Genomic DNA, 26,366 nt, shown 5'->3' on the forward strand with positions numbered 1-26,366 from the left:
TCCGCATGTGTGAAATGCTGGGGGGTAGAGAAAGAGAGAGAGAGAGAGAGAGAGAGAGAGACACACACACACACACACACACACACACACACACACACACACACACACACACACACACACACACACACAATATACTGTATATATAATTCATATAAATCAATTATTTAGTGTATACAAAATATATGAATCAATCTTAATGTTGTGTTAATGTTCATGTTCATATTACCGTTTATTGTGTGCTTTCCGAATATTTGGACAAATTGTATGATGCTTTGGCAATTATTGAATTTGAGAGTCTATGTATAAATGACAACCGAGTAAAAACATTGTATTTCCTAGAATTAATAGTTGTTTATTTAATCACAAACTATATTTTATGATTCATATTATTTCACTGAGCTCTTTTAAAATCTGCCTACATATATCCAATTGACTTTATATCAACCTGTCATACACATGGCAGGATTTTCAACCAAGCAAAGTGGGCAGCTGACTTTGATTATTGCAAATTCATAAGGGAATTTGTATGAAGGACAATATCAACCGAGGGTCCTGAATTATTACCTAATGTTGTGGCTGTGTCTTTAAGAGGGGTAGTTTTTTAGGTTTATATTATGTGTGTTGTGTTGTTGACGTTACTTAATGGGAACTTAGGAGGCAACAGGGTACATAGAATGTTGTGTGATGGTCAACAGGAGCCCATCAGCAATCTTATCTAGAAAGACACATTAGATAGATATAGTCCTGCCATTACCCTTGAAACAGGCACTGGTCTTAGAACTGCAGTTAGTATCTGGGTCTTGCAATGCTGCCCACCTACTGGGTCAAATGCAGGAAAGGCCTTTCCCCAATGATAGGTAAAGCACCGCTAAACAAAATTTAACAAATGTGGACAAACATCCTATTGATTCAGAAAAACGTGCAAGAGCATTGTTTAGACTAGGACACCAGGGAATGCAAAGCTGAACAGGGACAGTTTTGCATTTCAATGAGGTTTCACAAAAGATCATTAAAATGTCACAATGTTGTTGCACTATTTATATTGTTCTAATTGTAATATGGTACTTGTTGCACAAATGTTCAAACACATACAGGAAATCAGACACTTTAAAGCCAATGGTCGGTCATAGCAATTTAAAAATGTGAAGTTATGGAGTCAATGTAACAATTCACTTTTTGCTTGTTAAGGGCTGCTATGCAATTATTGTATATTCTGCTCGGCTATACTAGAATATACTATAATCTAGTATATTTATGATAAAACAGTTAATTGGAGTTCTGGCTTCACCTAGTGTCTCATATGTAAACTACATCTCTGATGTCACACCAACAAAAACATAAACCAACATGTAGGATTAAAGAAATGACTCAGCTATGTGGGACAAACAATGCTTTATTGGCATGTTGGATGACCATCAAAAGACAAATATCAGTGTAATTGATGCGACCAGTCAATGAACATGTGTTATTTGTTTGGGGAATAGGCAACGTAATTCTGCCTAGAGGAGTGAAGAAACATTGAATGAATGTGTAAAATATTATGCAAAGCAAAGGTTTGTCAAACATAAATATTCTTAACATCTATTAAGTTGATAAAGATGTTAAGAATATTTATTTGCATTTCTGATGGTTTATAATATAAACCAACAGAAAAGTTATAAATAAGTGAACATTTATACTACTATACTAAGTAACAGTTAAAGAGAGCAACTGTTCAAGTTGTCCATAACACCTGTCTGGTTACCCTCGAGTACACATCAATTTATCCTGGTCATTTTCCTTTTTTCTTACATACGGTAAATGTTAAACATATTTGTGCACATACAGTGGATACAAAAAGTCTATATACTCTTTATTTTTATATTGCCGTGCGGCCTGAGTTAAAAATATGTACTAAGTTATTCACAGATCCTTGTTATAAGAGGACCCCATTTGTTGCCTGTTTAGATACTGCATGGTCTAGCCCCCTGCTGCATTTCAGAGCCAGTATGGAGATTCAAATCCTCAAGTAGGCTGTACATTTCAACAAACCATTTTGACATGAATAGAGTGTTCAAAAAGGTTCTTATCCAGTTTTAATTTAGGCTGGTAGAGACTGAAGATGCTTCCTTTGAGCATCTATTTACGCACATTTACAATTACAAATCCAATGTACCTTATGTTTTCATTTTTAGTAGACTGCAAAAAATGCATACCCAAATATTTTTACTGTTACTCTAACCAAGTTAATCTGATAAGCCCGATTAAGAATTATTTGATATCAAGCACAAGATGGAAAGGTGTAAGAAGTCTTTGTATCCCCTTTATTTCATTACAATTGTAGTGTAAAAGACAGCATGCTACCACCTGTTGTCTTGTTCATTGTCCGCGATCAATTAAACTGTGTCAGTAGCAGAGTTTGGAAAACTACAATGTCCTGAAAGCTGTTACTGAATAATTGGCCAGGGTTTGTATTTATCAAATGTCTAAGTGTAGGGAAATAGTCACAGGAGAGTCTCACTTTGCCAGACCTTCCTCCACAGCGCTGCGGAGGAGGGTCTGGCTAGTCCACACAGCATTCTGGGATGGCAGAAAAACGTGCTGTGGTTTATTGGCATTTCTTCTCAATCACAATCGTCATGGGTGGTGCTAAGCACTGGGCAGAGCCACGGTGCCGCTGCAAAATAGCCTCGGGAAGGAATTTGTTTTGGTGGAACGTGTACGTTCAAAAGTTGTTGTTGTTGTAGTCGTGCGAGATAAAACTCAGATTGGACAGATAGTACAGCCAGCTAGCTTGATTTACCCTGCAGAGATCTGAGGAGCGGTTAACCATAGTCCTCATAAATCGACAGGAGTTTAAATTCCAACACAAATAAAGCAGAAAGGTACCGGACATCCGGCCGAAAAGTGAAATCCGGCGGAATTACTGTATTGTTTTAGTATTGGTTTTAAAACCAGGGTTCCCACACATTTTTATGGTCCAAATTTCAAAACTTTTCCATGACTTTACAAGCACAGATAATGAAATGTCCATGACCATTCACAACGTATTACCCAAACAGAACTGTATTGTATACTTTACTCCAAATGTCAATTACTGTATGAAAAGAAACAGCAGCCTTCATCAATCTAAACACTAACCTAACCTCTAACCCCAGTTGATTATGTTCATATTTTGAATGCATTTGTTTATAAACTCATTTATGGATGTTAGTCTGAAAAACTATGCAGAAAAAAGTATGTCGCCTACTTACGACATTATATTTCATGGCTCTCTAATGACCGACACAAACTTTATCGTCATTAGAGAGTTTGACTCTATTCAAACATATCCGATTCAAACTGTAGCCAAACATATTTTCAGCTAGCTGGCATACATGGAGGGAGAGAGAGAATGCGGGAAAAAAATTTAAGAAAGGTGATACGTGATGGTAAAAAAAGCGTCAACAGCTAGAGAAAATGAATTTGCTGGTATGTTACGTTAAGTAAAAGGTTATCCACAGAAAATTTTTAACAATAATTTAATTAAACACAATGGAATTCCATGACTTTTCCAAAATGTTCAAGGAATTTACTAGTTTTATGACTTTACCTGGCCTGGAAAGTTAGATTTTTAAATTCCATGACTTTTCCAGGTTTTCATGACCGTGGGAAGCCTGTCAAACAGTTATTGTATTGGCTTGGATACCAAGCTATTTTGATGGATACCCAGCCCTGCTAGTAATACTGAACAAAACTTATGCAAGACGGCTGGATGGTTATGAGGCCTAAGATTTTATCATATAAGCAATGAGGACTGGGAAACAAAATGGAAAATCGTATGCATTGTGATTTTTTTGCAACGATTTTTATAATCAATTATTTTCCCCAGAATCCATATTTTTCATAAATTTTTTTCCAACGATTCCCCTAAATGTTTTCTGTTTATACGCCGACTAAATCATATCCGTTTCCAGCAAAACAGCCGGAAAGCAGAAAAGGCAAAAAATACATGTTAAGTACTTCTTTATAAATTAAATACATGTCAGACTGACTGACATGTTATGTGCATTCTTTTTATAAAACAAAAAAGGAGAAGAAAATTGCAATACTCAAAACTATGGAATCGCACTACTTCTAGAATTGCAATACATTAAAATCGCAATACAAGTCAAACCAGCACCCCTGTATCATGACGTAGAACTGTCAGTCTTCCTCTATAACACCATTCAAATTTCATTTGTTATTTTTTTTTAACTATTCAAATAATATTCAAATATTTAATGCTCATATGCAGCCTGTTATAAATATGTACTACACTACTCAGGCTTATGCATTGCCAAAGCATGTGGTTGTTGTTACACGTTCTGTCCACTAGAGGGACTACCAACATCAGCCTGGACTTGAAGGGGATCTACGTCATGGCGCATTGCATGTTTGGCACGCCACTCTCTGTTTACATTATTTTCCACCACGCACACAGCAACAAACACAAATCAACAGAAAACTCTGTAATGAAACATTATCTAACAAGTGTATTGAAGCGGCTCTGTTGTAAAGGCTAACATTGCTCGGTTAGCACAAGGACATCATGTTAGAAAGCACAGCCTAAGCGATTTGTCTTAAACTAAGTAACAATAGTGTTAGCCACGATGCTAACGGCATTGATATCTAAGCCAAACGGTGCTGCCACTACTATTTTAGTGATTTAAAAGCAACCCGTTTCTTGCAGATTTTCACGTTACTGAGAATACAGCTGTTAGAAGGTAATATAAGTCGAAGCTAACTCTGACAGCTGTAGGGAAGCTAACATTAACTTTAGCTGTCTCCATGAAGCTCCCAGCTAAGCTCCTATAACTCACGACGCAGTTAGGAAACCAGAACGAGCTAACTATTGATAACGTAAGCATTTTGGCTTGATGGATGTCGATTTTAAAGTCATGTTAAAACTATCTCCCATCCATCTTCCGATTTCCTGTCAATCCCCCCTGTACAAACGTTACTCGGTACGTAACATAAGCTCACAATGCCTTGTGTTTCTCACTCCCGTAATTTGTTCATTAGACGTGACATGAGAAGAGGGAGATTAGCAAACGTTAGCCAACCTATTTATATATATATAAAAAATAAAAATCACATTCAAATAGTAATTTCAGCATTCAAATAGTATTGATTTTTTTTACTATTCGAATTATATTCGACTTTCGGAATTCGTTCCAACAGCTCTAATCATGACAGAATCGAATCGGGACAAAAGCATGTCGTCCCATCCTTACAAGCAACACTGTGATTTAATGCAACTGATTTGGTAGCCAGCGTTTTCTGATTATGTTGGTTTAAAGGTGCATGCTCTTGGGAACTGGCTTTGTCCGCTGAATACAGATCAGCTTCCTCAACTCGTTGCTCTAAATCTTAACCGTTACTAGTGAGGGGAAATTGCAAAACTACAGACCACTCTCCACATCACTCTTACTTAATTTCAGTGTTTATGTTTCTGTGCTGGGACTTTCCTCTATGGTCAGTATTTTATGAAGAATCTTTTGGTAGAAAGGGGAGAAGACCAGCTTGTTGAAATTGATGAGGCGACTGAAGCGAACAGCAAGCTCCTTCAGCTCCCTGCTGACTGGAGCCAGACCTCCTGGGAGAGGAGGAGGGGTCTTATGTTGACTGGACTCCAGCGAAGCCAGGAGATAGTTCTGGACCCGAGACTCTGAGAGATGGGGAAAAAAAGAGAAGAGTTCTCTCACTGCCAAATAAAGGTGTACATAAAACACACAGTCGACCACACCTGTCAGCTGTGCTCCTACCCCTGAGGGTCATCATATGTGTCACTCTTCTTACCCATCAGTTTGCGGATTGTGTTGTCTGGCTGGATGGTAGCAGAGATTTGTCCCCTCAGAGTGCTCTTTCGGTCGGCTGACAATGGAGAGTAGCCATGTTGGCTTAGACACTGACTCAGCTCAACACACAGTTTCTCTCCTATGGTCGCTAAGGCCTCCTGTTCACTAAAAGACCTTGGGACAGACAATAGAGAAGCATTTAAGTAAAGCAATATAACTTGTAAAACTGGTGCTAGCATTAAAGAGATGCAAGCATGGACAAAATACTTGCTGATCTTTGTAATAGAAGGTATTCTACTATAAATCACTGAAAAATATATACTAAAAACTATAAATCTAACCCTAAATCCCTTTTGAAGCCTTCGCCACAGGCTTAAAGGACAAGCCCTTCTCTGATCTGGGATCCGTTTTTACCTAGAAGCCGCTAAAAGCTCAGAGGATAAAATCTGAATTGATTGATTTAGGCTGGAAAAAGGTTTAAGGAATAGCTACTTGGCATGGAAATAATGTATTTGGCTTTCCAGAGGTAAAGTTTGTTTGTTTTTGTTGGTCACTTGTTTTTGGCGTTTTTCCATTACATGGTACCTGCTCAACTCGCCTCGACTCTACTCGCCTCGACGCACTGTGCGTCCGTTTTCCATTGCAGATTTTAGTACGGCCTCAGTGTGGCTGGTCGTCATAACGGCGCCGCAGTAAATTGCCGTGACCCGTTCTCTTAATACATTCATGCGTGACCTAACGCGATAAACACACAGAATGTCGAAGGTGTGTTGTTGTTGCCACAGCTAGAAGACACATTTTGTTTCAAATGAAGCTGGAGGCAGCAAAAAAAACCAAACACAACTGGCTAAACTATTTAAAAATGTCGGGTTTGTTCAGGACAACCCCCCTCTGTCGCTTTCATGTCATCTTTTGGTATCGCCTCAGCTCGCTTGGAACCTTGACTGAGGTGGTACTAAAAAAAGTACCTGTTAGCAGGTACCAGGTACTTTTTTTCATAATGGAAAACCAAAAAAAGAGTGCAGGCGAGTCAAGCAGGTACCATGTAATGGAAAAGCGCCATTAGTTTAGCAGAACAGGCTGAAAACAAAAAATTGTATTATCTCAGGTTTATATTGTGTTAGCAAACGTTACACATCTAGCACACATGGAACAACATTAGCATTCATTTGGAATTGTGTGTGTACCGGGCAAATGTAATCACTTATTCTAGTCACTCTTCACTAACTCTGTTTTGGTTTCCAACAACTCCTGGGAAAAATATCTGACTCTTAAAGGGTAACTACCGTTTTTTCAACCTGGACCGTATATTCTTATGTTTTTGTGTCTAAGCGACTAATGGGAACAACAATCTTTGACATTGGTCCAGTATTAAGCAAGATTGCTGCAGTCGGCAGTGGTGAAACAAGCTACAATGTAAGTTATAGGGCAATTGTCCAGCTTGTATTTACCTTCACAAAAGTGCTTGTTTTTCCACTGACAGGCTCAGATTAAAATTCTAAGTGTCTGAAAACACTAATATTCTAAGGAGGTCAACCTTTCTGTTAAAGAGTAAGATCATTTTTTTAAAACATAAAAACATCCTAAATCGCGTTTGCTAAACCCACCAGACTCCATGTAAATAAACAGGAATTTTAGCATCGTAAAATACACTTCATTCAAAGTCGACAGAAACAAAATAAAAATATGAAAAGTCGTTTTGGGTTGTCTTTCCACTTTTCAACAATCACAACTCTAGTTTTGGTGGAAATAAAACACAGTTTACCAATTTACATGTGAATATATGTTGGCTCTATACACGCTAAAAGTACTGATTTTTTAAATGGAGTCTGGTAGGTTTAGCGCTAGCGACTTCAGAGCTGTTTCTGGTTAAACAAAAAAGGTCTCAAAGAGGTTTTAAAGGTCTATCTCTAAAGTGATCCTTTACGACGACCCCCTTTGAATAACATGTAGTCATTTGTTCCCCTTTTAAAGTGACAGTTTACCCCCCAAAAATCAAAAATATATGTATTTTTCCTCTTACCTGTCATGTTATTTATAAATCTAGATAGTTTTGGTGTGAGTTGCCCAGAGTTGGGAGATATCGGCTGTAGAGATGTCCACCTACTCTCCAATATAATGGAACTGGATGGCACTCAACAGCAATGTCTCTTTCCAGAAATCATGACCCAGTCACTCAAGATAATCCACAGATCTGGTTGTGAGCAGTTTCATGAAGGAACTATTTCCTTTTTACCAAACTACACCCGCCAACCATTGTAGACGTAAGTGGTCCTCCTTGGCTGAGCTGTAACGTTAGCTAGCTGGGCTAGCAGTATCGGTTGGCTATAAACTAATGTCCACAAGCTAGCGATGTCGGACCACGAGCCTCTCATCCGTTATAATGCTTACTTCTGTATGCACAGTGATACAGTTGGTGGGTGTAGTTTAGTATAAAGAAAATAGTGCATGAAACTGCGCACTACTGGACACAACAGGATTATCCTGAGTTACCGGGTCGTGATTTCTGAAAAACAGACATTGCTGTTGAGTTTTTCAAATGTAGTTTTTTGGCACTTTCAGCACCATAAGCCCAGTGCCATCTAGTTCCATTATATTGGAGAGACGGCAGACATCGCTACGGCCGATATCTCTACGGCCGATATCTCCAACACTTGGCAACTTACTCCAAAACAATCTAGATTGACAAATAGCACGACAGGTAAGAGGAAAAATATGCATTTTTAATTTTAGGGTGAACTGTCCCTTTAATATAAAAATATTGATCAGTGTGGCTTCAAAGAACATTAGATCTTAGGTGTAGACAACATCTGCTTCACCAAAATAAAGTGCTCTGAAAGATGGTGCTACCCCTCACCAACTAGAAAAGTTGTCCAGTGTAGCTTTATTAACCATGTGTGACAACTAAAGCACTGGCACTCACGGTGTGTGCATATCTGCAAGCAGGACATTAACAGTGCTTTTAAGAGTCTCCATCAGCCCTGGCAGGCCTGAGATAGCCTCCCCTGTTGTAGTGTAGATGATGAGGAGCACAGAGGAGAGCAGGACTAATTGCTCAGCCTCATGATGCATCTCCTGAAACCGAACTTGATCCATCAATACTGTCTAGAGAGATGAGATGAATACGGTTTATTGTGGCAGAAACACAAGAGATGAAACATAAAAAAATCACAAGGGGCAGAATGTATTATAAAAGAACAACTTACAGAGAGACACAATGGCAGGCTTCAGGATTGACTGTATTTACCTCTGGGAAGGGGTCTGAGGAGTGGTCCCACCTCAGCAGGCGTAGATAGGCATGATTATGGACATTAACGGGGAGGAGTAAGGGAGGGTCAGATGTGGCAGCACTAGATCCATCCGCCCCGGCCTCTCTCAGGCATCTCACTGCGTCCTCAAGCCACTTCTCAGTGTAGTCTAAGGCATCTAAAGATCAGATTATTTCATTTTTTCAGCTTCACTGGATACAGTGGATCCTTGTCTTCCCAATCACTTGGCATGCCAAAACAAAATATCCATTCACCTACCTGCTTTGTGAAGTAGGCCAAATTCATAACACTAATAGCAACTAATATGCAAGCTCCAACGCAAGTCAAAGCGGCTGAACTTCTCAAGGAAAAGATGTATGAGACATGTGATCTGCAATGTGTTTCAGCTGCAAATGTCTTCTTGTAGGTTTGTTTCTACCTATACACGGCAGTCCAATAAGTAATTGTTTTGCATTAAAAAATGTATAATATGACTCATTTAATGGAAGAGAGATTCCTTACTGGGGTGTTTCTCCAGAAACTCTTGGAACTTGCTCCTCTCAAACTCAACCGATTGTTGCATCAGATGAGGTCTGATGCTGGTCAGGGCAAAGTTAGCCATGTCCACCTTCATCAGGTCCAGCACAGAGAATATAGCCCTAGACAGAGGATGACAGTGGAAGACAGAGACATAAATGATATTTCATGAAATGATATCCTCTTACAATGCACAGTTTGAAAATCCAGGTCCAACTGGGCTGGGGTTATTCACTTTCATTAAGTCTGCATTAGGTTTAGGGACCTGCTAGCTCATCTCTTATCATCCTTGATAATAACAGCACTCAAGAACAAGCTGACTTCTGCACTGAGGACTGGAATGAAATTTCACAGTTTAAAAATAAACTAAGACCTGGAACACACATAACTAATAATAGTCTCTCTCTTGTCCCTTGGCTTACTTGAGCAGAGGCACAATATCGGTGATTTGCTTCAGCTTATCGATGTCCTCATCTCTGCAGGGGGCGCACAACGAGCCCATCATCCCAACAATGAAGTGGGACAGCTGACTGATGTCAAGCGCTCCATTCTCAGCCTGCTGCTGGATTAGAGGCAGATCCAGAACCTCATCGATACGGGAGCGCAGACGACCGTGGCCAGGCAGCAAGAAAGATAGCAGTGTCTGGGAGAGCAGGGAAATAGATGATGATTTAAGGCAGGCAGGAAAAGATTTAGGGAATTAAGGGATAGATATTCAGTCCCTCCAGAAAAACGTGATTATGCGATCGCATAATTCAATGCATAATCAGCCAAAGTCTGCATATTTATGCGGGGGCCGCATTTTTTCAAATACGGCGCACTTTCGCCGTATAAATTGCCGATTTCCGCACAAAATATGCGGGGCTTGCATGATTTTATGATCCCGCATTTGTGTTGCAAAAAAGTCACATATATCTTAGCAGAAAGTTGAAAAATGTTGCATTTACTTCACACAAGAGCAGCCATTTTCCCCTGTTGCCATGGGAACGTTATGAAGTGACGTAATTACGCGACGTGAACTTCATCGAAAAGCAGGGTGTTGGAGGTTGAATTTGACATGTACTTTGAGTCTCTCGAGTTGGTAACCAATAAGAAAGCTATCTTAATATCTGATATTATCTGAAATTTCTTTAAGTGCTCCTGCTGTCTATATTATTAACGATTTTTGAAAGTCTGTCTCTTTTGTATCTTTTATTTCCCTCTGTTTAGACTATTACTTTTATTTTTACTTTCATATTATATTATTTGTATATATTTTTGTATGTTATTTGTTTACGTATCTTTTTCATCAAACCGCAGTTTTTGCAAGTTCAAGCAATTTTTGCAAGTTCCCGCATTTTTTGCAAGTTCCCGCAATTTCATCGCATAAAATTGCATAAATATCCTGCATATTCCATCGCATTTTTTAAGAAAACGTGCCGCATAATCACAAAAAAAAACTGCATTTTTCTGGAAGGACTGGATATTGTAGTTTGGTGTGGCATTCACTGATGGTAAAGCCGTGCCGCCATGACATTCAAGTTTTGGAGTCATCCGGGCCGGTTTATTTCCTGAATAAAAAAAAATAAAAAAACCTGCCTCACCTCTTTGATCTCAGCCAGCAGTTTGATGGAATGTTCATACGTTGGCGGATTCTCCTTCAACTGAGCCTCCAAACAATCCCAGAATGCTTTGTGCACAATCTCCTTCACTTTGCGTTCCAAACTGTACAGGGCCACAGGGCTGTTACTTCTACAGCAATAAAGAACTCATCCAAAAACAGAAGGGCTCAAAATGACAGTTACTGTATCTGATTAAACTCTCACCTCCCTTCAGGAAGCTCTGCAGGTTTGACTTGAAAAGCATCGTTGACCATTATTTCATGAGCCAAAGCCATGTTGGTGACTCCTTTAGCTGTCTCCATCAGCTCCTCCACAGAGACAAATCTGGAGGGGCTGGCTGTGAGGGAAATCCATCTTTATGTGACTTATTCCAACAAAATTACACATTAAAGTGTATTTTCCTCCAAAAGAAAGAAACCAGAACTTTTATATTGTTGTGGCAAAAACCTGAGCTATTGAACTGATTTGCAAAAAGAATGCATTATCTCTTACTTTGAAGTGGATTTAGTCTGAATGTAGTAAAAGCAAGGCACACACCAACTACAAAATATGTTAATCCCTTCCATTGATCCGGCTGTCAGTGTATCCACAAAGCCGTCTGTTTCGGCATACCCCTTATAGCAGAGTTTTTCTTGCACCTCATGGATAATCAAATTTATAACTGTGAGCATGAACAAGAAGTCACAAATTCCAATCTGTCAAGTGTAGCACTACCCAAATGCAAAATTTGGAAAATATGATAAAAGCCACAGTGGGAACTATCAGATAAGCATTTTTTAAATCAGAAAAACATGTATATGGCACTGCTACCAAACAGTTTTGAGTTATATTTGTCTGGTTTCTGGCTTTGTGGGATAACTTTTATATCGATATGCTGTTTTCCAGTGGTCAGCAACCTTTGGCAGATGTGCCACCATCTGACTGTAATGTCTGAACATACTAGACCTTGTGGACAGGCCATGTATCAGAGGCCATGTATTGTGTTTGCTTTCTTTTCCAGACATATTACAGTAAATGCCAAACTTCCCATCTAGTCCACTAAATGTGGTGTGTCTAGGTATAACAATCAAGCGACCACTCTAGAAAAGATGCTATTGAAAGTAATAATCTCTCTCTGTAAACTGCAACAACCCAGTGACAGAGAATGTTGTGTGTCAGAAAAAAACAGCTCCACAGCACCGATGTGCGAGATGACAAAATCTGCATTTTCACCTGTGTAGTGAAATTTAGCAGCCTCACAATCATTGCAAACGGCTTTGCTGATAGCAATATGATAGTTGTACATATTGCTACACCACACGTGTCAGGTTAGAGTGGGACATGCTGAAGTGATGACAATAACATTGATTCCTCCCCTCTGTACAAAAGGAGGGTCGTTTTTCTTTCCCGTCTAAGTCCACATTTGTGCTATACTAATGTGTGTTTCAGGGCTGTGTGTAGTGAATTCTAACAAAAACAGTATACATTGTAATTTCCCCAATGGGGATCAATAAAAAGTATAAATTAAAGTAATTAATAAAAAACTGAGAAGAGACTGAGGAACTGAGCTGGGTAGTTACAGTATGTGATAGGGAGCAGACTGGATCCCAAATGTTTGCATCGCATGTCCATGTCTACATACACTGAGGCCACTTGCAACAGTAGCTTGGATGTCCTGGACTACAGCTGTCCAACATAAATTCTATTCTGTTTATCCAGGATGCTGGTCGCTTTTCTAATAGCTTTATAAGCATACTCACATGTACACAATACATTTCTTCATCTAACTTTCTCTTGGGAGTGTTTTTTCCCCTACTACTCACCTTGAGGAGTGTTTCCCCTGTGTGGGCTCGGAGTATTTGCTCGGACCCTCTTCCTCACGGTCTCCTCAGAAGCATCCTGTGTCCTCTCCTCCTTCGACTGGTCTCCTCCACTCTCGAGGTGGTCTCCCTCTTTTGGCATGTTAAGGTCTACAAGATAACAGATAACGTGAAGCTGCAATCAGAAGTTATTTCAAATGCTGTAAAATGCTTAAAGTCAGTAAAATGATTGCAGTATTTGCGACAAGAGTGTACATATAACAGCTGTGTTAGTGAGTTTTCTAGCTAGCCATGCAGTGTTGCTACATCAATGAACGGCATTAGTAATTTGCTGGGATTTCATGTTACAGTCCAAAACCAAAAAGATGAGATGCAGGTTTGTTGTGAACTATTGGATGATGACATCACCTCCACTGGAAAGGGGAGGGGGAGAGGATTCAGTGTGCCAGTGCGACGCTCAGGTAGTGAACACGACAGAGGTAAACAAAAACACAGCCTCATGTGTATATAAGCGTATGTGCGGTTAACGTTACTAACCTTGTAAGTTAGTCGGGAGTCCCGAGGAAAGAGATGGGTTAACGTTAGCTGTGATGCTAAATGTATCTACCGTTAGCTGTGGTCTGGGTTAAACAACACCAATAATAACAACAAAGCCTTATGACGCAGCTAACGTTATTCCTTTATAACACGGCCAAAGCAAAAATGGTCACTGTCACAAATGTATTCACTACTTCACCACTGCCATACACCGTTTTCAACAGAAGAAAGGCCTTGTTTCGTACTAGAAACGCTAGCTTACTGACATCGCAGCCTTCCTCTAATGGGTCGCCGCCTCAGATGCTAGATTGCACCAGATACACGTGTCGACGTCAACACGGGCATACTGCGCACTGCGCAGGCGCTAACACTTGGGCTGACCTGCGGTGGCCAATCATGTAACCGGTGCAGAGTGATAGAGAAAGACATTATATCTCTATGGCTCTGAACCGGTGATTAGTCTACCGGCGATAATTTGTGTCAGTCTGTTTTGAGGCGGATTACAGTCATTGGACCGCATTTCATTGGACCCGTACAAAAAATAGTAGGCTACAATTCCTGCTTGCCTGAAAGTAAAAATCAAAACAACTATGAGAATAAATGAAGCACATAAGCGTATTGCATTCACCATAGAAAAAAAAATGTGGACACCTTATCTCGTAATTATGAGAAAATATCTCATAATTACGAGATCCTGATCTCGTAATTACGAGAAAAGATCTCGTAATTTTGAGAAAAGATCTCATAATTACGAGATCCTGATCTCATAATTACGAGATAATTTTAAACACCTGGAAGGCGGCATATCTGTCAGTAGGCCACGGCTCCGTGATCAACTGTACCCCCGAGAAGTAACGTTACATTCAGCTGCGTTAAGTTAGCGTGATACTTCTAATGTAACTTTATAGTATTAGTTAATGGACATGACTTTGCTCGTAGATTTAAGTTTTTATGATTGTGCTTTTTGTTACCTTTGGTCGATGTGGTCCGTGGGCAACAGAGATGCCTAACTTTAGCTAACAGGCATGATTGAGTCAATGTTGACGTTAGTATAAAGTCAGTAGCCTAGCTAACAAGAGAGAATGTTTGATGTAACGTAGTTTATGTTATGCCTCTTAACTGTTCGGTCACTGCAGTGGGAAACGGAATGGCGGAGCAAACGCCACACCAACATGATGGTCTGTGGGATTTTCTCCGAAAGCGAGGTGTTGCTGAACAAAACATCAACCAGATGCAACAAGACAAGGTAATACCACTTAGCTACATTGCAATAACGTAGACTATACTTTCCTAGGAATTATTATGTTAGCCAAGGTATTCGTCATTAGAAGTTTTTAGAAGAAATTGAACTAATGAGCAGCCACATTCATTGAATAACGTTAGCATTAGGAACTTAGAAATTGGGCTGTAATTAGGCTCTGCTCGTGTTGAATTTGAAGATATCCTGCACCGTGCAAGCTGTGGACTAAAAAGTCTGTGGTTTTGTAAGTCCTCTTAGCCTTTAGTCTGCAAGAGATAACGTTATTAACGTTTGTGAATGTGGAGAAAAGATTTGGAGCTGTAGGAAAACACAGACATTCTCATGTAGGTTTACATAGGCTTGTTTCCAACTACACAATGATGCACTAATTACAGCAGGACTGCTTAGTTTGCAACTTTTTTACCTTTTGTTTCTCTTTTTGCTATTTGGTTAAACTTTCTACGAAGACCACATATATGTATATGTATATGTTTATGTATATGTGTATATGTATTATGAGCACATTCATAGTGAATTCTACTACATGTAATGCTTTATGACTAAACTCAAACACACACAATGCTTTCTGACTCACTTTATCAACAGTCATAAAGTCATAAATGAATTACGAGGTCAAGTGTCTCTTGACTAGTTATTAGAAGTTGACTGATGGGGCTTCTAATAGTAGTAGGCTAGTAATAATAATAATACCCTGCAGTTAATAACTAGTCAAGAGCATACATGAATAACATAACATAATGCACTATACAGGGTGAAAGTGTTACCAAATAGGATTTAATGTTGGTAGGAAAATATCACATTTATTTGTTGGAAGTAAATGTGTAATAATGCATCATCATATCGTTGCCTAGGGCCTAAATGTTTGTTGGTGTAAATTGTGAATTTTCAATGTTAAAATATACTTTTGGAAAACTCATGATTACAACATTGTATATTAAAGTATAAATACTCCTGTATAAACTGGCAGTTAATTTAAAGTTAGCGCTGCTAATTTTCTAATATGTCTTCACAGATCGACACATCACTTATCAGAGAAATAGAAGACGCCTACCTTGCACGCTATATACCAGTGTATGGGGACAGGATTGCTACGAGGCGATACTGTCTGGACAAACAAAAACGAGAAGAAGACAACAGCTCAAAGATGTCTCTTCTGGAAAAACTGCGAAAGAGAATGAGGACATCAACAGCAAGCCATAGTGAGGATTCTGGACAGGAACCTTGGACCGCAAGAAAAGTAAGAGCTAATCCATCTAAAAATGCTTTGAAGACTTCAAGAAAAATTGAGTTGGGGTGGATCCATGAAGGAAAACAAGTGAGAAAGCGTTCTGGTGGGGGCACCAGGGTACTTGATGTAAACAAGGATTCATCCAAAAAAGACCTTATGTCTCATGCAAAAGAACTGTTTTTTCCACATGGTGAATCAAAAAAAGGAAAATGGGAAGACTTCATGCACAATATTTATGACTTTAAGGAAACAGAACTTGATGAGACCACTACTGTTGGTGAGTTGTACACAATGTCAAAATTTGGGATTTTGCGTTTTTACCTAAGCACAAAATGTTGCAAAGCAGAATCTGACACAGAGGAGGACAAGATGGACAGACATGGTGACACTTAAGGAGCGCAGCAGAGACGGGCAGATTATTCTGATCAGCACCAGGAGAAGCCAGTGTTAAATGAATCAGAGACAGAACCATTGAGTACAGCTGAAGACTGTAATAATGGGAGCTCCAGTGCCCATTCAGCTGTTGTGGACCTAATTGATCTTACCTCCCTGTCTCATGATTCAGAGGTCTTCATAAGTATCCCGGTAGCTGTATCCTCTGAAAGCCACCTGGATGACACTCTTCCAGTGTTCTCTTCCACAGAGGAAGTCACCAGTGTTGCCCTTACTGCATCCACTCCTGTTTTAGGAGATTGTGTTGACCATGCTTTCTATTTAAGTGGTAATGAACACTATGACCCACTCTCAGAGATCCAGCAGGATGACACTGTTTCAGTTTTCAATTCAACAGAGGAAGTCATCAGTGTTGCCCCTTTCACATCCACTCCTGTCTCAGAGGGCCATGTTGAACATACTGAACATTCAAGTTTTGATGCAGGCTACGAGCTAGTAACAGTGAGTATCAAACTCCTTAGAGTTAATCTGGTAGAGGAAATGATTTGTCAGTTCAAAGATGAGTTGATTCTTAACTACCCATTAAAGTATAGCTTTATTAATGAAAAGGGCACAGATGCAGATGGCGTGGCCAGGGATGTCTATGCAGCTTTTTGGACAGAATTTTTGGATTGTGCAGCAGAGGGGGCAGAAATGAGAGTACCATGCCTGTCACCAAAGTGGCAGGAAGAGGAATGGAAGGCTGTGGGACGAATATTAGCCAAGGGATTTCTGGACCAAGGATACTTTCCATTGCGCCTTGCCCCAGCATTTACCACAGCACTGATATTTGGGGAGCATGCTGTGTCTCCTGATTTGCTGTTTGAATCTTTGCTGTTGTACCTGAGTCAGTGTGAGAGAGATCTTATAGCGACTGCTTTACAGGAAGACATTGACAGTGATGGCCAGGATGAGTTATTGGATCTACTGGATCGGCTGGGAGTCAAAATGGTTCCATCACGAGATAAGCTTAAAGCAGTCCTCCTTCAAGTAGCACACAAACAAATAATTCAGCAACCAAAGTATGCTCTTGACAACATGTCTGCAGTTGCAGGACAACTCCTGAGGACCACCATAACCACAACAGCAAAAATACAGGTAATGTATGAAAACAAAAAACCAACTTGCAGGAAAGTCCTGAAGATGATTGAAGCAAGTCCAGTTACTCCAGCTGAGAAACAAGCCTTCAGATTTCTACAGCAGTACATACGACAATTGGATGAGCCGGGTCTCAAACGGATGCTGAGATTTGTAACAGGCTCAGATATCATCTGTGTTACACAGATTGAAGTCATATTTACAGCTTTGGAGGGACTGGCACGTCGACCAGTTGCACACACCTGTGGATCAGTTTTGGAGCTACCCTGTACATACAACTCCTACCCAGAGCTACGTGTAGAGATGGACAATGTACTGACCAGTAACTACTACACTATGGATATTGTGTAGTAAAATAATACACATACTGTACACACCAGGCAGGGTCCATGTGACCAATCTGAATGTAATGAACTCTTTAATGTTTTAAACTTCAGGCAGAAGTAAACTTGAAGAAATGAAGTCAAAAAAACGTGTCAGAAATGAAGAAACTGCTGAAATATGTTAAGTCTTGAGTAACTTCTGGAAGTGTAACAAGTACGCAGCAACCTCCAGAAAAACTCTTTCCTTGTAGTCTACTGTGCAGAATTATTTGTTCAAATTGTTCACATGTTTTTATGTGAAACTGTTGCAGTAAGTCATGTGCCTGACATAAAAATACAGAGGTAAGTTAGTCGTGGGTGTTTGACAATTTCATTCAGTATAACAGAAAACAAAACACTGTGTTAGGGTACTGGAGTTAGTTTATCCATTAATAAGGAGCAGTATACAGTGCATACAGAAAGTATTCTCAGCGCTTCACTTTTTCCACATTTTGTTATGTTACACACATATTCCGTGATGGATTAAAAGTCATTATTTCCCTCAGAATTCTACAAACAATACCCCATAATGACAATGTGAAAGAAATGTGTTTGAAATCTTAGCAAATTTATTTAAAATGAAAAACGAAAAAGCACGTCATTATGGGGTATGTTGAAGGAAATAATGAATTTTAATCCATTTCGGAATAAGGGTGTAACATAACAAAATGTGGAAAAAGTGAAGCGCTGGGAATACTTTGCAGATGCACTGTATGTAATTCTTGTCATGTTAATTCATAATTGTCTACTTGTGTTCTTATCAGTATGTCTGATTTCCACAGCCTTTCAAACATTGATGTGTTAATGGTCGTTGTTACCCAGAGGTTGGAATTTTGTTGTGGTGGTTTCAAGGTAGCCCCTCACATCGCATCACTTGATCGTTGACAGCACTAAACAGCAGTGCATTTGGTGGTTAACTTTTAACAGAATTATCAGAATTATTGTTCAAAAATGGGTGATTTTCACATAATAATCCCATTTAACTCACCCACAGCCTGTTAAGCAAAAAAGTTATATTCAGAATTTATCTGTATAGAATTTTATACTGTGGTTCTGGATGGGTCCAATATTTTTGATGGACTGCCCTAATAAAATGTTATGTTCATTTTGGCTGTGAAAATATGTCACTTTCTTTTGGGATTTTTACAAAAACTAGATAGTTGAATCATCACCAACAAATTTTAGACAACCTATTTTAACACCGTACAGCCACTGACGTGACGACCATTTTTGTGTGTCTATAAGGTTAAATTAAATTTAAATACGTTAAATTTAAAAAACAGACAAATTATGTTAATACATACTTTTTTAGAGGCCATATTTTAAAGAGTTTGGTTTTAATCAATTTTAAGAGAATAATTGAGGATAAATGTGTAAGTGGTGTAACCGTCAAAACTTTGTACCAACATTTTTAGCTTGCTTAAAAAGGGCAAATTTCTTAATAAAAGATCCCATAAACTACTTTGGCATTAACCTAAATTAAAGGTTATTATACATATTTACAATACATTTTAAAATTATGCTTATATTTATTTTAATAATTTAGGGAATCCTGTCAGTCATGCTAGCTTCCTGAAATGTCAAGGTGGTGTGACCGTTCTCTTAATACATCCATGAGTTTAACCACCATTCAAGGTGCCATTTTGTTAAAATCACCAAGAAGACCACATGATAGAAAATTACATCCTGAGAAAAGGACCCCTGATCAGCATAACTGCTGCATCACAATGTTAGTAACTCTGCAATAAATATAAGTTAAGACATTTTTAGGGTAAATTCAGTTCGTTGGTTAACATGTCAAATGGTATGACCCAAGTAAAACATTAAAAAACATTCTTTTTAATAAAAAAAATAGTATTTAGTGTAAAAATTATGTTTGATTATTTACGGCCATATGCTGACATATGTGTCTATTATAATGCCTGACAAATTAGATTTTACATTGAAATGTCAAATGGTGTAACCGGTTACACCATTTCATTCCTATTACAAGCCTCTCCATTTTTGGCCAATTTGTTCAAATATAACTAGTTAAGTTACTGGTTCAAGAGGTTATATGAACTTAGTTAATATTTACAACTATTTGTATGTGTTTACGGTTTGTATTTTTTTAAAGTGGAGGTAATTTATCCAACACTTTATCAAGATAGCTTATTTAGCTAGGCTAGGCTAAATCATTTTAGTGCAAGGCTTTAGTGTTTTAAAAAAAGATTTAAATAAAAGTGTGTATATCATTCCTTTGCAATGTTACAATAATTTCATAACAATTTAATAAAATAGAATGAGGCAGAACTGAGTTGAACTGTGACTCCTAATGTGGTACAAGACCAACAGCTTTAAAAAACATAAAACATTCAAGGATTATTTAATTGAAGTATGAAATGTTACTTAAATATTCAAAATGTTGTTTAAAGTTGATCAAATTGAATTCAGATAAATGCACCAGAATAAGTTAACTATGTATTTGTTAACGGGCAGGCACAACCCTAAACAGTCTTGCTTCTCCCTCTCTCTTTTACCTATCTATCTCTCTCACAAACACTCTGTTCACACATACACACACACTTTGTTAAGATGTTAGTTTAATTTAATCTGAGTTTTAACCACTAATACAGTAAATTGTTACCTCAATTAACTATTTGTCATTGAAATGAAATGAAACTTCAAGTTCAATAAACTACTTTGACTGCAGTGCTTGATAGTGTCACAAGGGTTTTGATTATAGAAGCATCACGTAGGGTTGTGTAACTTACTCCACTGTAAAAACACATTTTTAAGACTCTTTACATAATTTGGCCAAGATTATTTAGAAAACAAAAGTTATTTCCAGCACGTCTACCACTTAAGTATTGCAAATAACATATTAACAATTTAAATTTAGAAGTAATTCTAATAAAATCTATTTTTGGGTGAAATTTTGAAATAGGAGTTATATTTGTATGAGTGCACTCACAAACAATGAAGTTGATGAAATATTAAATATGTATCATTCCTTTGTGGTTACACCACTTGACATTTTAGGTCCATTTGGTCCTATATCTTTGTAAAAAAAATGGTGCAAAAACTATTTCAAAAGAAATAAAATGTATAACAAATATAAATGTATAAAAAAACTTTTTTAAATTTTCTAATCTTGCCAACCCTTTTTCATCATTGACCCACATTGTTTGGCTGCAATGGGAATAACCTGTTAAAAAAGACACCAACAGTTAGGAAGGCATATTGACAAACAGTTGAAACACAGTACATCACCCAGTTAAGGAAAAACATTTTTGCACAGTTCTTTATTACATGATTTTGAACAAGTTATAGAATTTGGTCACGTATATAAGCACGTAAGAACATGTACAGCTCAATAGCTTCCTCTGGAGAGGTTGGTGGATGAAGACTGTTTTCTGCCATGGCAAGGCAACAAATGTCAAACAGTATTATCACAGGGATATGGTCCTCTCTGAAGGCATTCCTCCCTGCAAGCCTGTATCTTTTGTTGGGATACCTCTTTAAGGTGCTCTCTAGCACCAAAGAGTTGAGGTAAGGTGTACATCATCACTGGACGTCCACATGGAGACACAGCATTTCTGCTTGGGCGAATTCTGTGAGTGTTCCAAAGGTGAACAACGTCCTGCAGTTCTCTCTAAATATAAATATAAAGAAAAAGAGTAGGAAAGTAACAAATGTTTAACCTTGTTGCATTATGGGGTACAGGGTAAAACAACTGAAGTAGTTTCATCTTATAAATATTTAGGATTTTTAATTGATGATCACCTTTCTTTTAAGCTTCATATACAAAACCTAGTAAAAAAGTTGAAATTTAAGCTAGTTTTTTTCTTTAGGAACAAATCTTGTTTTACTTTTTCTGCCAGAAAAAGGCTAGTTGATGCCACAATTCTCTCTATTATTGATTATGGTGATCTGCTGTATATGCATGCCCCATAAAAGTGTCTTCAGATGTTGGATGCTGTGTATCATGGAGCTTTAAAGTTCATTTCAAATTGCAGACCCCTCACTCATCACTGTATACTTTACTCCACAGTGAATTTGCCCTCTCTGTCAAATCGTCGGCTTACTCACCTTTATATCTTCATATATAAGGGCATTATAGGAAGGCTCCCATGTTACATATCCAAATTTCTATCTTTTACACAGAGTACTTATGGTTTACAGTCCCAAAACACTATTTCATTGAATTTACCTCAAGCCCGGACAGAGTTGTTCATAAAGGTTATGTTAAAACCATAGAACATGAGTCCATCCACACGTGCAAATGTTTTAATTAATGGCACTTTCATTTAATTTAATTGCACTTTAGTTGGCTTTGCCTCTTTTGTGATAGTAAATTGTTTTTATATGAAACTCACTTGTTCTGCTATCTTGGCCAGGCCTCTCTTGAAAAAGAGATTTTATATCTCAATGAGACTAACCTGGTTAAATAAAGGTTAAATAAAAAAAATGAAAACATTATAACAGTACACTAACAGTGATAATGTCTGCAAAGTAGGCTACTTTTACCTTTGTTAAGTAGCTAAATCTTGCAGTTTAAACTTACTTGTTTGGTAGTAGTGTAGTAGTAGGCTATTTACTTAAGTAAATTGTCTGAATACCTTTTCCACCACTATCTGTCTCTGATTGTTATGCAACAATGTACCATGGGCGCCGGCACAAGTGCATTTGTTATTTAACAATGGGTGCAGGATGGAAAATGACAACTGTATTGGTCTGAAAATAGCAAAGACATTTGCATCCTGCTTTGCGCCGGGTGTAAGATAGGGGCCTATAGTAAAAAAAAAAGAAAGCATCTTGCAGATTAGGCTATATTTCTCTTCTAGCACAAGAACAAATCGCAAATATTTAAATTAAAACAATTAACCTTAGGCCTACCTGCCAATGACAGATAGCTTAGTTTTCCCATTTTTGTAAGAAATTGCTACAAAATAAGTAAATTCTCAGTCTGCAAAATGAATCCCTTTTTGGTAAGGTATTACACATAGCCTATCAAATGAGCTGGCGTAGGGCACTATATATAGCCCAAGACAACGTAGAATGACATATCACAACTTAAATTGTAGGCTACATCATGTAGACCTAAAGCTACACATCTTACCTCTATTATTTCAAGACATGTGAATTGTATCAGACTTTTATCTAGGAAGTCCCCACAGAAGTTGTCAGAATCTTTTAACTCTTGAAATAAGTTCATCCAGAACTGTGCGTGTTGCTTCCTTAAAAATCCCCACCACTGCTCTATCCGTTGGTTATGATTGCTTGAGCCATACAGATAGCAGTTCTTCGAAAATGTGTCTGTATGATCATGTCTCATGAAAATCTGCATCTGCTCCATGTAACAGTTCTCGGTCCCTAGGTCTGACCGAATTCGAGTAGGTGTCCCATTCCTTGATAACACCTCATCAATGAAGTATCCAGCTATGACCTTGGGATCGTTATTTGTTGAGAATGCATGTAGCCATATTACCATTCGTGAAAATCCGTCAATTGATCCATTTATGCAGATCCCATATGGTTTCAGTTTATCATATGAATCTACATGCCATAAAAAGTTCGGGCCTGGATTTTGATACAAACGTCGCCAAAGGCGATTCCGGCGCCGTAGCTGCACTCCCTGGGGATCCAGTATTTTCAGACATTGCCTGGTTGTCTCTTGAGTCACCACGTAGCCAGCCTGGACGCATTTCAGATGCATCATCTTATAACTGTGAAGCATGCCATATCTGTTCAACTGATCCTGCAGAAACACTACAATGTCCAACAGATCAGAATGGGCTTTCCGCCGGAACAGCCGCAAAGTCCTGAGGTGCCTGCGCAAAGTCGACAAACTGATAACAATCCCATTTATAGTACTTAAAGACATTAGCATCTCCCAATGTCTCAAACCCAAACCAAAATAAAAACGGATTAAACTAAACAGGTGAGACGTAGGCCTATTTGCTTCCATGGCATCAGCTAGCCTGAAAGCTCCTTGTTTACATCAAGTACCCTGGTGCCCCCACCAGAACGCTCTTTCACTTGTTTTCCTTCATGGATCCACCCCAACTCAATTTTTCTTGAAGTCTTCAAAGCATTTTTAGATGGATTAGCTCTTACTTTTCTTGCGGTCCAAGGTTCCTGTCCAGAATCCTCACTATGGCTTGCTGTTGATGTCCTATTTTATTCTCTTTTGGGGTTTTCCAGAAGAGACATCTTTGAGCTGTTGTCTTCTTCGTTTTGTTTTGTCCAGACAGTATGCAGTAGCAATCCTGTCCCCATACACTGGGTATATAGTACGGCAAGGTAGGCGTCTTCTATTTCTCTGATAAGTGATGTGTCGATTTGTGAAGACATATTAGAAAATTAGCAGCGCTAACTTTAAATTAACTGCCAGTTTATACAGGAGTATTTATACTTTAATATACAATGTTGTAATCATGAGTTTTCCAAAAGTATATTTTAACATTGAAAATTCACAATTTACACCAACAAACATTTAGGCCCTAGGCAACGATATGATGATGCATTATTACACATTTACTTCCAACAAATAAATGTGATATTTTCCTACCAACATTAAATCCTATTTGGTAACACTTTCACCCTGTATAGTGCATTATGTTATGTTATTCATGTATGCTCTTGACTAGTTATTAACTGCAGGGTATTATTATTATTACTAGCCTACTACTATTAGAAGCCCCATCAGTCAACTTCTAATAACTAGTCAAGAGACACTTGACCTCGTAATTCATTTATGACTTTATGACTGTTGATAAAGTGAGTCAGAAAGCATTGTGTGTGTTTGAGTTTAGTCATAAAGCATTACATGTAGTAGAATTCACTATGAATGTGCTCATAATACATATACCCATATACATAAACATATACATATACATATATGTGGTCTTCATAGAAAGTTTAACCAAATAGCAAAAAGAGAAACAAAAGGTAAAAAAGTTGCAAACTAAGCAGTCCTGCTGTAATTAGTGCATCATTGTGTAGTTGGAAACAAGCCTATGTAAACCTACATGAGAATGTCTGTGTTTTCCTACAGCTCCAAATCTTTTCTCCACATTCACAAACGTTAATAACGTTATCTCTTGCAGACTAAAGGCTAAGAGGACTTACAAAACCACAGACTTTTTAGTCCACAGCTTGCACGGTGCAGGATATCTTCAAATTCAACACGAGCAGAGCCTAATTACAGCCCAATTTCTAAGTTCCTAATGCTAACGTTATTCAATGAATGTGGCTGCTCATTAGTTCAATTTCTTCTAAAAACTTCTAATGACGAATACCTTGGCTAACATAATAATTCCTAGGGAAGTATAGTCTACGTTATTGCAATCAGGCTTCAAAATTAACTTTTTCGTCTACCAGCCAAATGGCTAATGAATGTTTAAATATTACCAGCCATTCAATAGATTACCATTGGGTTTTTTGGCTGGTGAGTGAAGCAAATCTACCAGCCACTTGCATATTTCACCAGCATTTGGCTGGTAAATGGTGCTAATTTAGAACCCTGATTGCAATGTAGCTAAGTGGTATTACCTTGTCTTGTTGCATCTGGTTGATGTTTTGTTCAGCAACACCTCGCTTTCGGAGAAAATCCCACAGACCATCATGTTGGTGTGGCGTTTGCTCCGCCATTCCGTTTCCCACTGCAGTGACCGAACAGTTAAGAGGCATAACATAAACTACGTTACATCAAACATTCTCTCTTGTTAGCTAGGCTACTGACTTTATGCTAACGTCAACATTGACTCAATCATGCCTGTTAGCTAAAGTTAGGCATCTCTGTTGCCCACGGACCACATCGACCAAAGGTAACAAAAAGCACAATCATAAAAACTTAAATCTACGAGCAAAGTCATGTCCATTAACTAATACTATAAAGTTACAATAGAAGTATCACGCTAACTTAACGCAGCTGAATGTAACGTTACCTCTCGGGGGTACAGTTGATCACGGAGCCGTGGCCTACTGACAGATATGCCGCCTTCCAGGTGTTTAAAATTATCATCCGGAATTATTTAGATCTTTTCTCGTAATATCGAGATCAGGATCTCGGAATTGCGGCGAAAAGATCTCGTAATTATGAGATCAGGATCTCGTAATTATGAGATCTTTTCTCAAAATTACGAGATCTTTTCTCGTAATTACGAGATCAGGATCTCGTAATTATGAGATATTTTCTCATAATTACGAGATAAGGTGTCCACATTTTTTTTTCTATGGTGAATGCAATACGCTTCCGTACATAACTGCCCAGGAGTTTCTGTAACATCTGAATGTTTCCTGAAAATGTCAAGATCTGTAAACGATATGACGGAAAACAGAAATACAAAGTCTGCTTGTGCTACATTGGGGGTTTTAATAACACAACAGGATTTCACACAAATGGGCCATGTGACGCTCCCACCGCCGATCGCACAACCCAGCGGCGAATCGCCTGAGCGTCTGATGTAGTGTGAGCCATG

The 26,366-nt window shown here is 38.4% G+C and overlaps 4 protein-coding genes across 7 annotated transcripts; 2 read left to right on the forward strand and 2 right to left on the reverse strand.

The window, feature by feature from the left end:
* Positions 1 to 3,734: 3,734 nt before the first annotated feature.
* Positions 3,735 to 13,886, reverse strand: tcp11l1 (t-complex 11, testis-specific-like 1). 4 transcript variants are annotated; one of them, XM_039807455.1, is made up of 10 exons: positions 13,521 to 13,853; positions 12,987 to 13,133; positions 11,389 to 11,521; positions 11,167 to 11,287; positions 10,006 to 10,226; positions 9,569 to 9,705; positions 9,046 to 9,224; positions 8,722 to 8,903; positions 5,800 to 5,972; positions 3,735 to 5,668 (listed from the first exon to the last, which is right to left on the reverse strand). In XM_039807455.1, the coding sequence occupies exons 2-10, from the start codon at positions 13,123 to 13,125 to the stop codon at positions 5,445 to 5,447; spliced, it is 1,509 nt and encodes a 502-aa protein (XP_039663389.1). In that variant the 5' UTR covers positions 13,126 to 13,133; positions 13,521 to 13,853; the 3' UTR covers positions 3,735 to 5,444. The 4 variants fall into 4 exon arrangements, with proteins under 4 accessions (XP_039663389.1, XP_039663391.1, XP_039663392.1 ...); XM_039807457.1 differs by having other exon boundaries at positions 5,445 to 5,668; positions 13,787 to 13,886; XM_039807458.1 differs by having other exon boundaries at positions 5,445 to 5,668; positions 13,783 to 13,868.
* On the forward strand, positions 13,323 to 16,421 carry LOC120563341. The gene is made up of 3 exons (XM_039807460.1): positions 13,323 to 13,462; positions 14,657 to 14,766; positions 15,794 to 16,421. Exons 1-3 carry the CDS (start codon positions 13,354 to 13,356, stop codon positions 16,400 to 16,402), a joined length of 828 nt encoding a protein of 275 aa, XP_039663394.1. The 5' UTR covers positions 13,323 to 13,353; the 3' UTR covers positions 16,403 to 16,421.
* On the forward strand, positions 16,415 to 17,901 carry LOC120563342. Its single transcript, XM_039807461.1, has 2 exons — positions 16,415 to 16,903; positions 17,012 to 17,901. Exon 2 carries the CDS (start codon positions 17,096 to 17,098, stop codon positions 17,888 to 17,890), a length of 795 nt encoding a protein of 264 aa, XP_039663395.1. The 5' UTR covers positions 16,415 to 16,903; positions 17,012 to 17,095; the 3' UTR covers positions 17,891 to 17,901.
* A 3,323-nt stretch (positions 17,902 to 21,224) lies between these two features.
* Positions 21,225 to 23,879, reverse strand: LOC120564368. The gene is made up of 2 exons (XM_039809260.1): positions 23,003 to 23,879; positions 21,225 to 21,535 (listed from the first exon to the last, which is right to left on the reverse strand). Exons 1-2 carry the CDS (start codon positions 23,849 to 23,851, stop codon positions 21,320 to 21,322), a joined length of 1,065 nt encoding a protein of 354 aa, XP_039665194.1. The 5' UTR covers positions 23,852 to 23,879; the 3' UTR covers positions 21,225 to 21,319.
* Positions 23,880 to 26,366: the final 2,487 nt, after the last annotated feature.

Source organism: Perca fluviatilis, chromosome 8, assembly GCF_010015445.1.
Source record: "Perca fluviatilis chromosome 8, GENO_Pfluv_1.0, whole genome shotgun sequence".
Classification (NCBI taxonomy): Eukaryota; Metazoa; Chordata; class Actinopteri; order Perciformes; family Percidae; genus Perca; species Perca fluviatilis.

What these genes read in the sequence shown, in the direction of transcription:
- tcp11l1 (XM_039807455.1), bottom strand. Translation starts at nt 13,125, where the DNA reads ATGCCAAAAGAGGGAGACCACCTCGAGAGTGGAGGAGACCAGTCGAAG. An exon ending in TGCTGGCTGAGATCAAAGAG is followed by an intron (nt 10,227 to 11,166) that starts GTGAGGCAGGTT and finishes CTGCTCTCCCAG; the next exon opens with ACACTGCTATCTTTCTTGCT. An exon ending in GTTTCTGGAGAAACACCCCA is followed by an intron (nt 9,225 to 9,568) that starts GTAAGGAATCTC and finishes TCTGATCTTTAG; the next exon opens with ATGCCTTAGACTACACTGAG.
- LOC120563341 (XM_039807460.1), top strand. Translation starts at nt 13,354, where the DNA reads ATGCAGGTTTGTTGTGAACTATTGGATGATGACATCACCTCCACTGGA. An exon ending in AGGTAGTGAACACGACAGAG is followed by an intron (nt 13,463 to 14,656) that starts GTAAACAAAAAC and finishes CGGTCACTGCAG; the next exon opens with TGGGAAACGGAATGGCGGAG. An exon ending in ACCAGATGCAACAAGACAAG is followed by an intron (nt 14,767 to 15,793) that starts GTAATACCACTT and finishes ATGTCTTCACAG; the next exon opens with ATCGACACATCACTTATCAG.
- LOC120563342 (XM_039807461.1), top strand. Translation starts at nt 17,096, where the DNA reads ATGAGAGTACCATGCCTGTCACCAAAGTGGCAGGAAGAGGAATGGAAG.
- LOC120564368 (XM_039809260.1), bottom strand. Translation starts at nt 23,851, where the DNA reads ATGGAAGCAAATAGGCCTACGTCTCACCTGTTTAGTTTAATCCGTTTT. An exon ending in CATGTCTTGAAATAATAGAG is followed by an intron (nt 21,536 to 23,002) that starts GTAAGATGTGTA and finishes ATTTATATTTAG; the next exon opens with AGAGAACTGCAGGACGTTGT.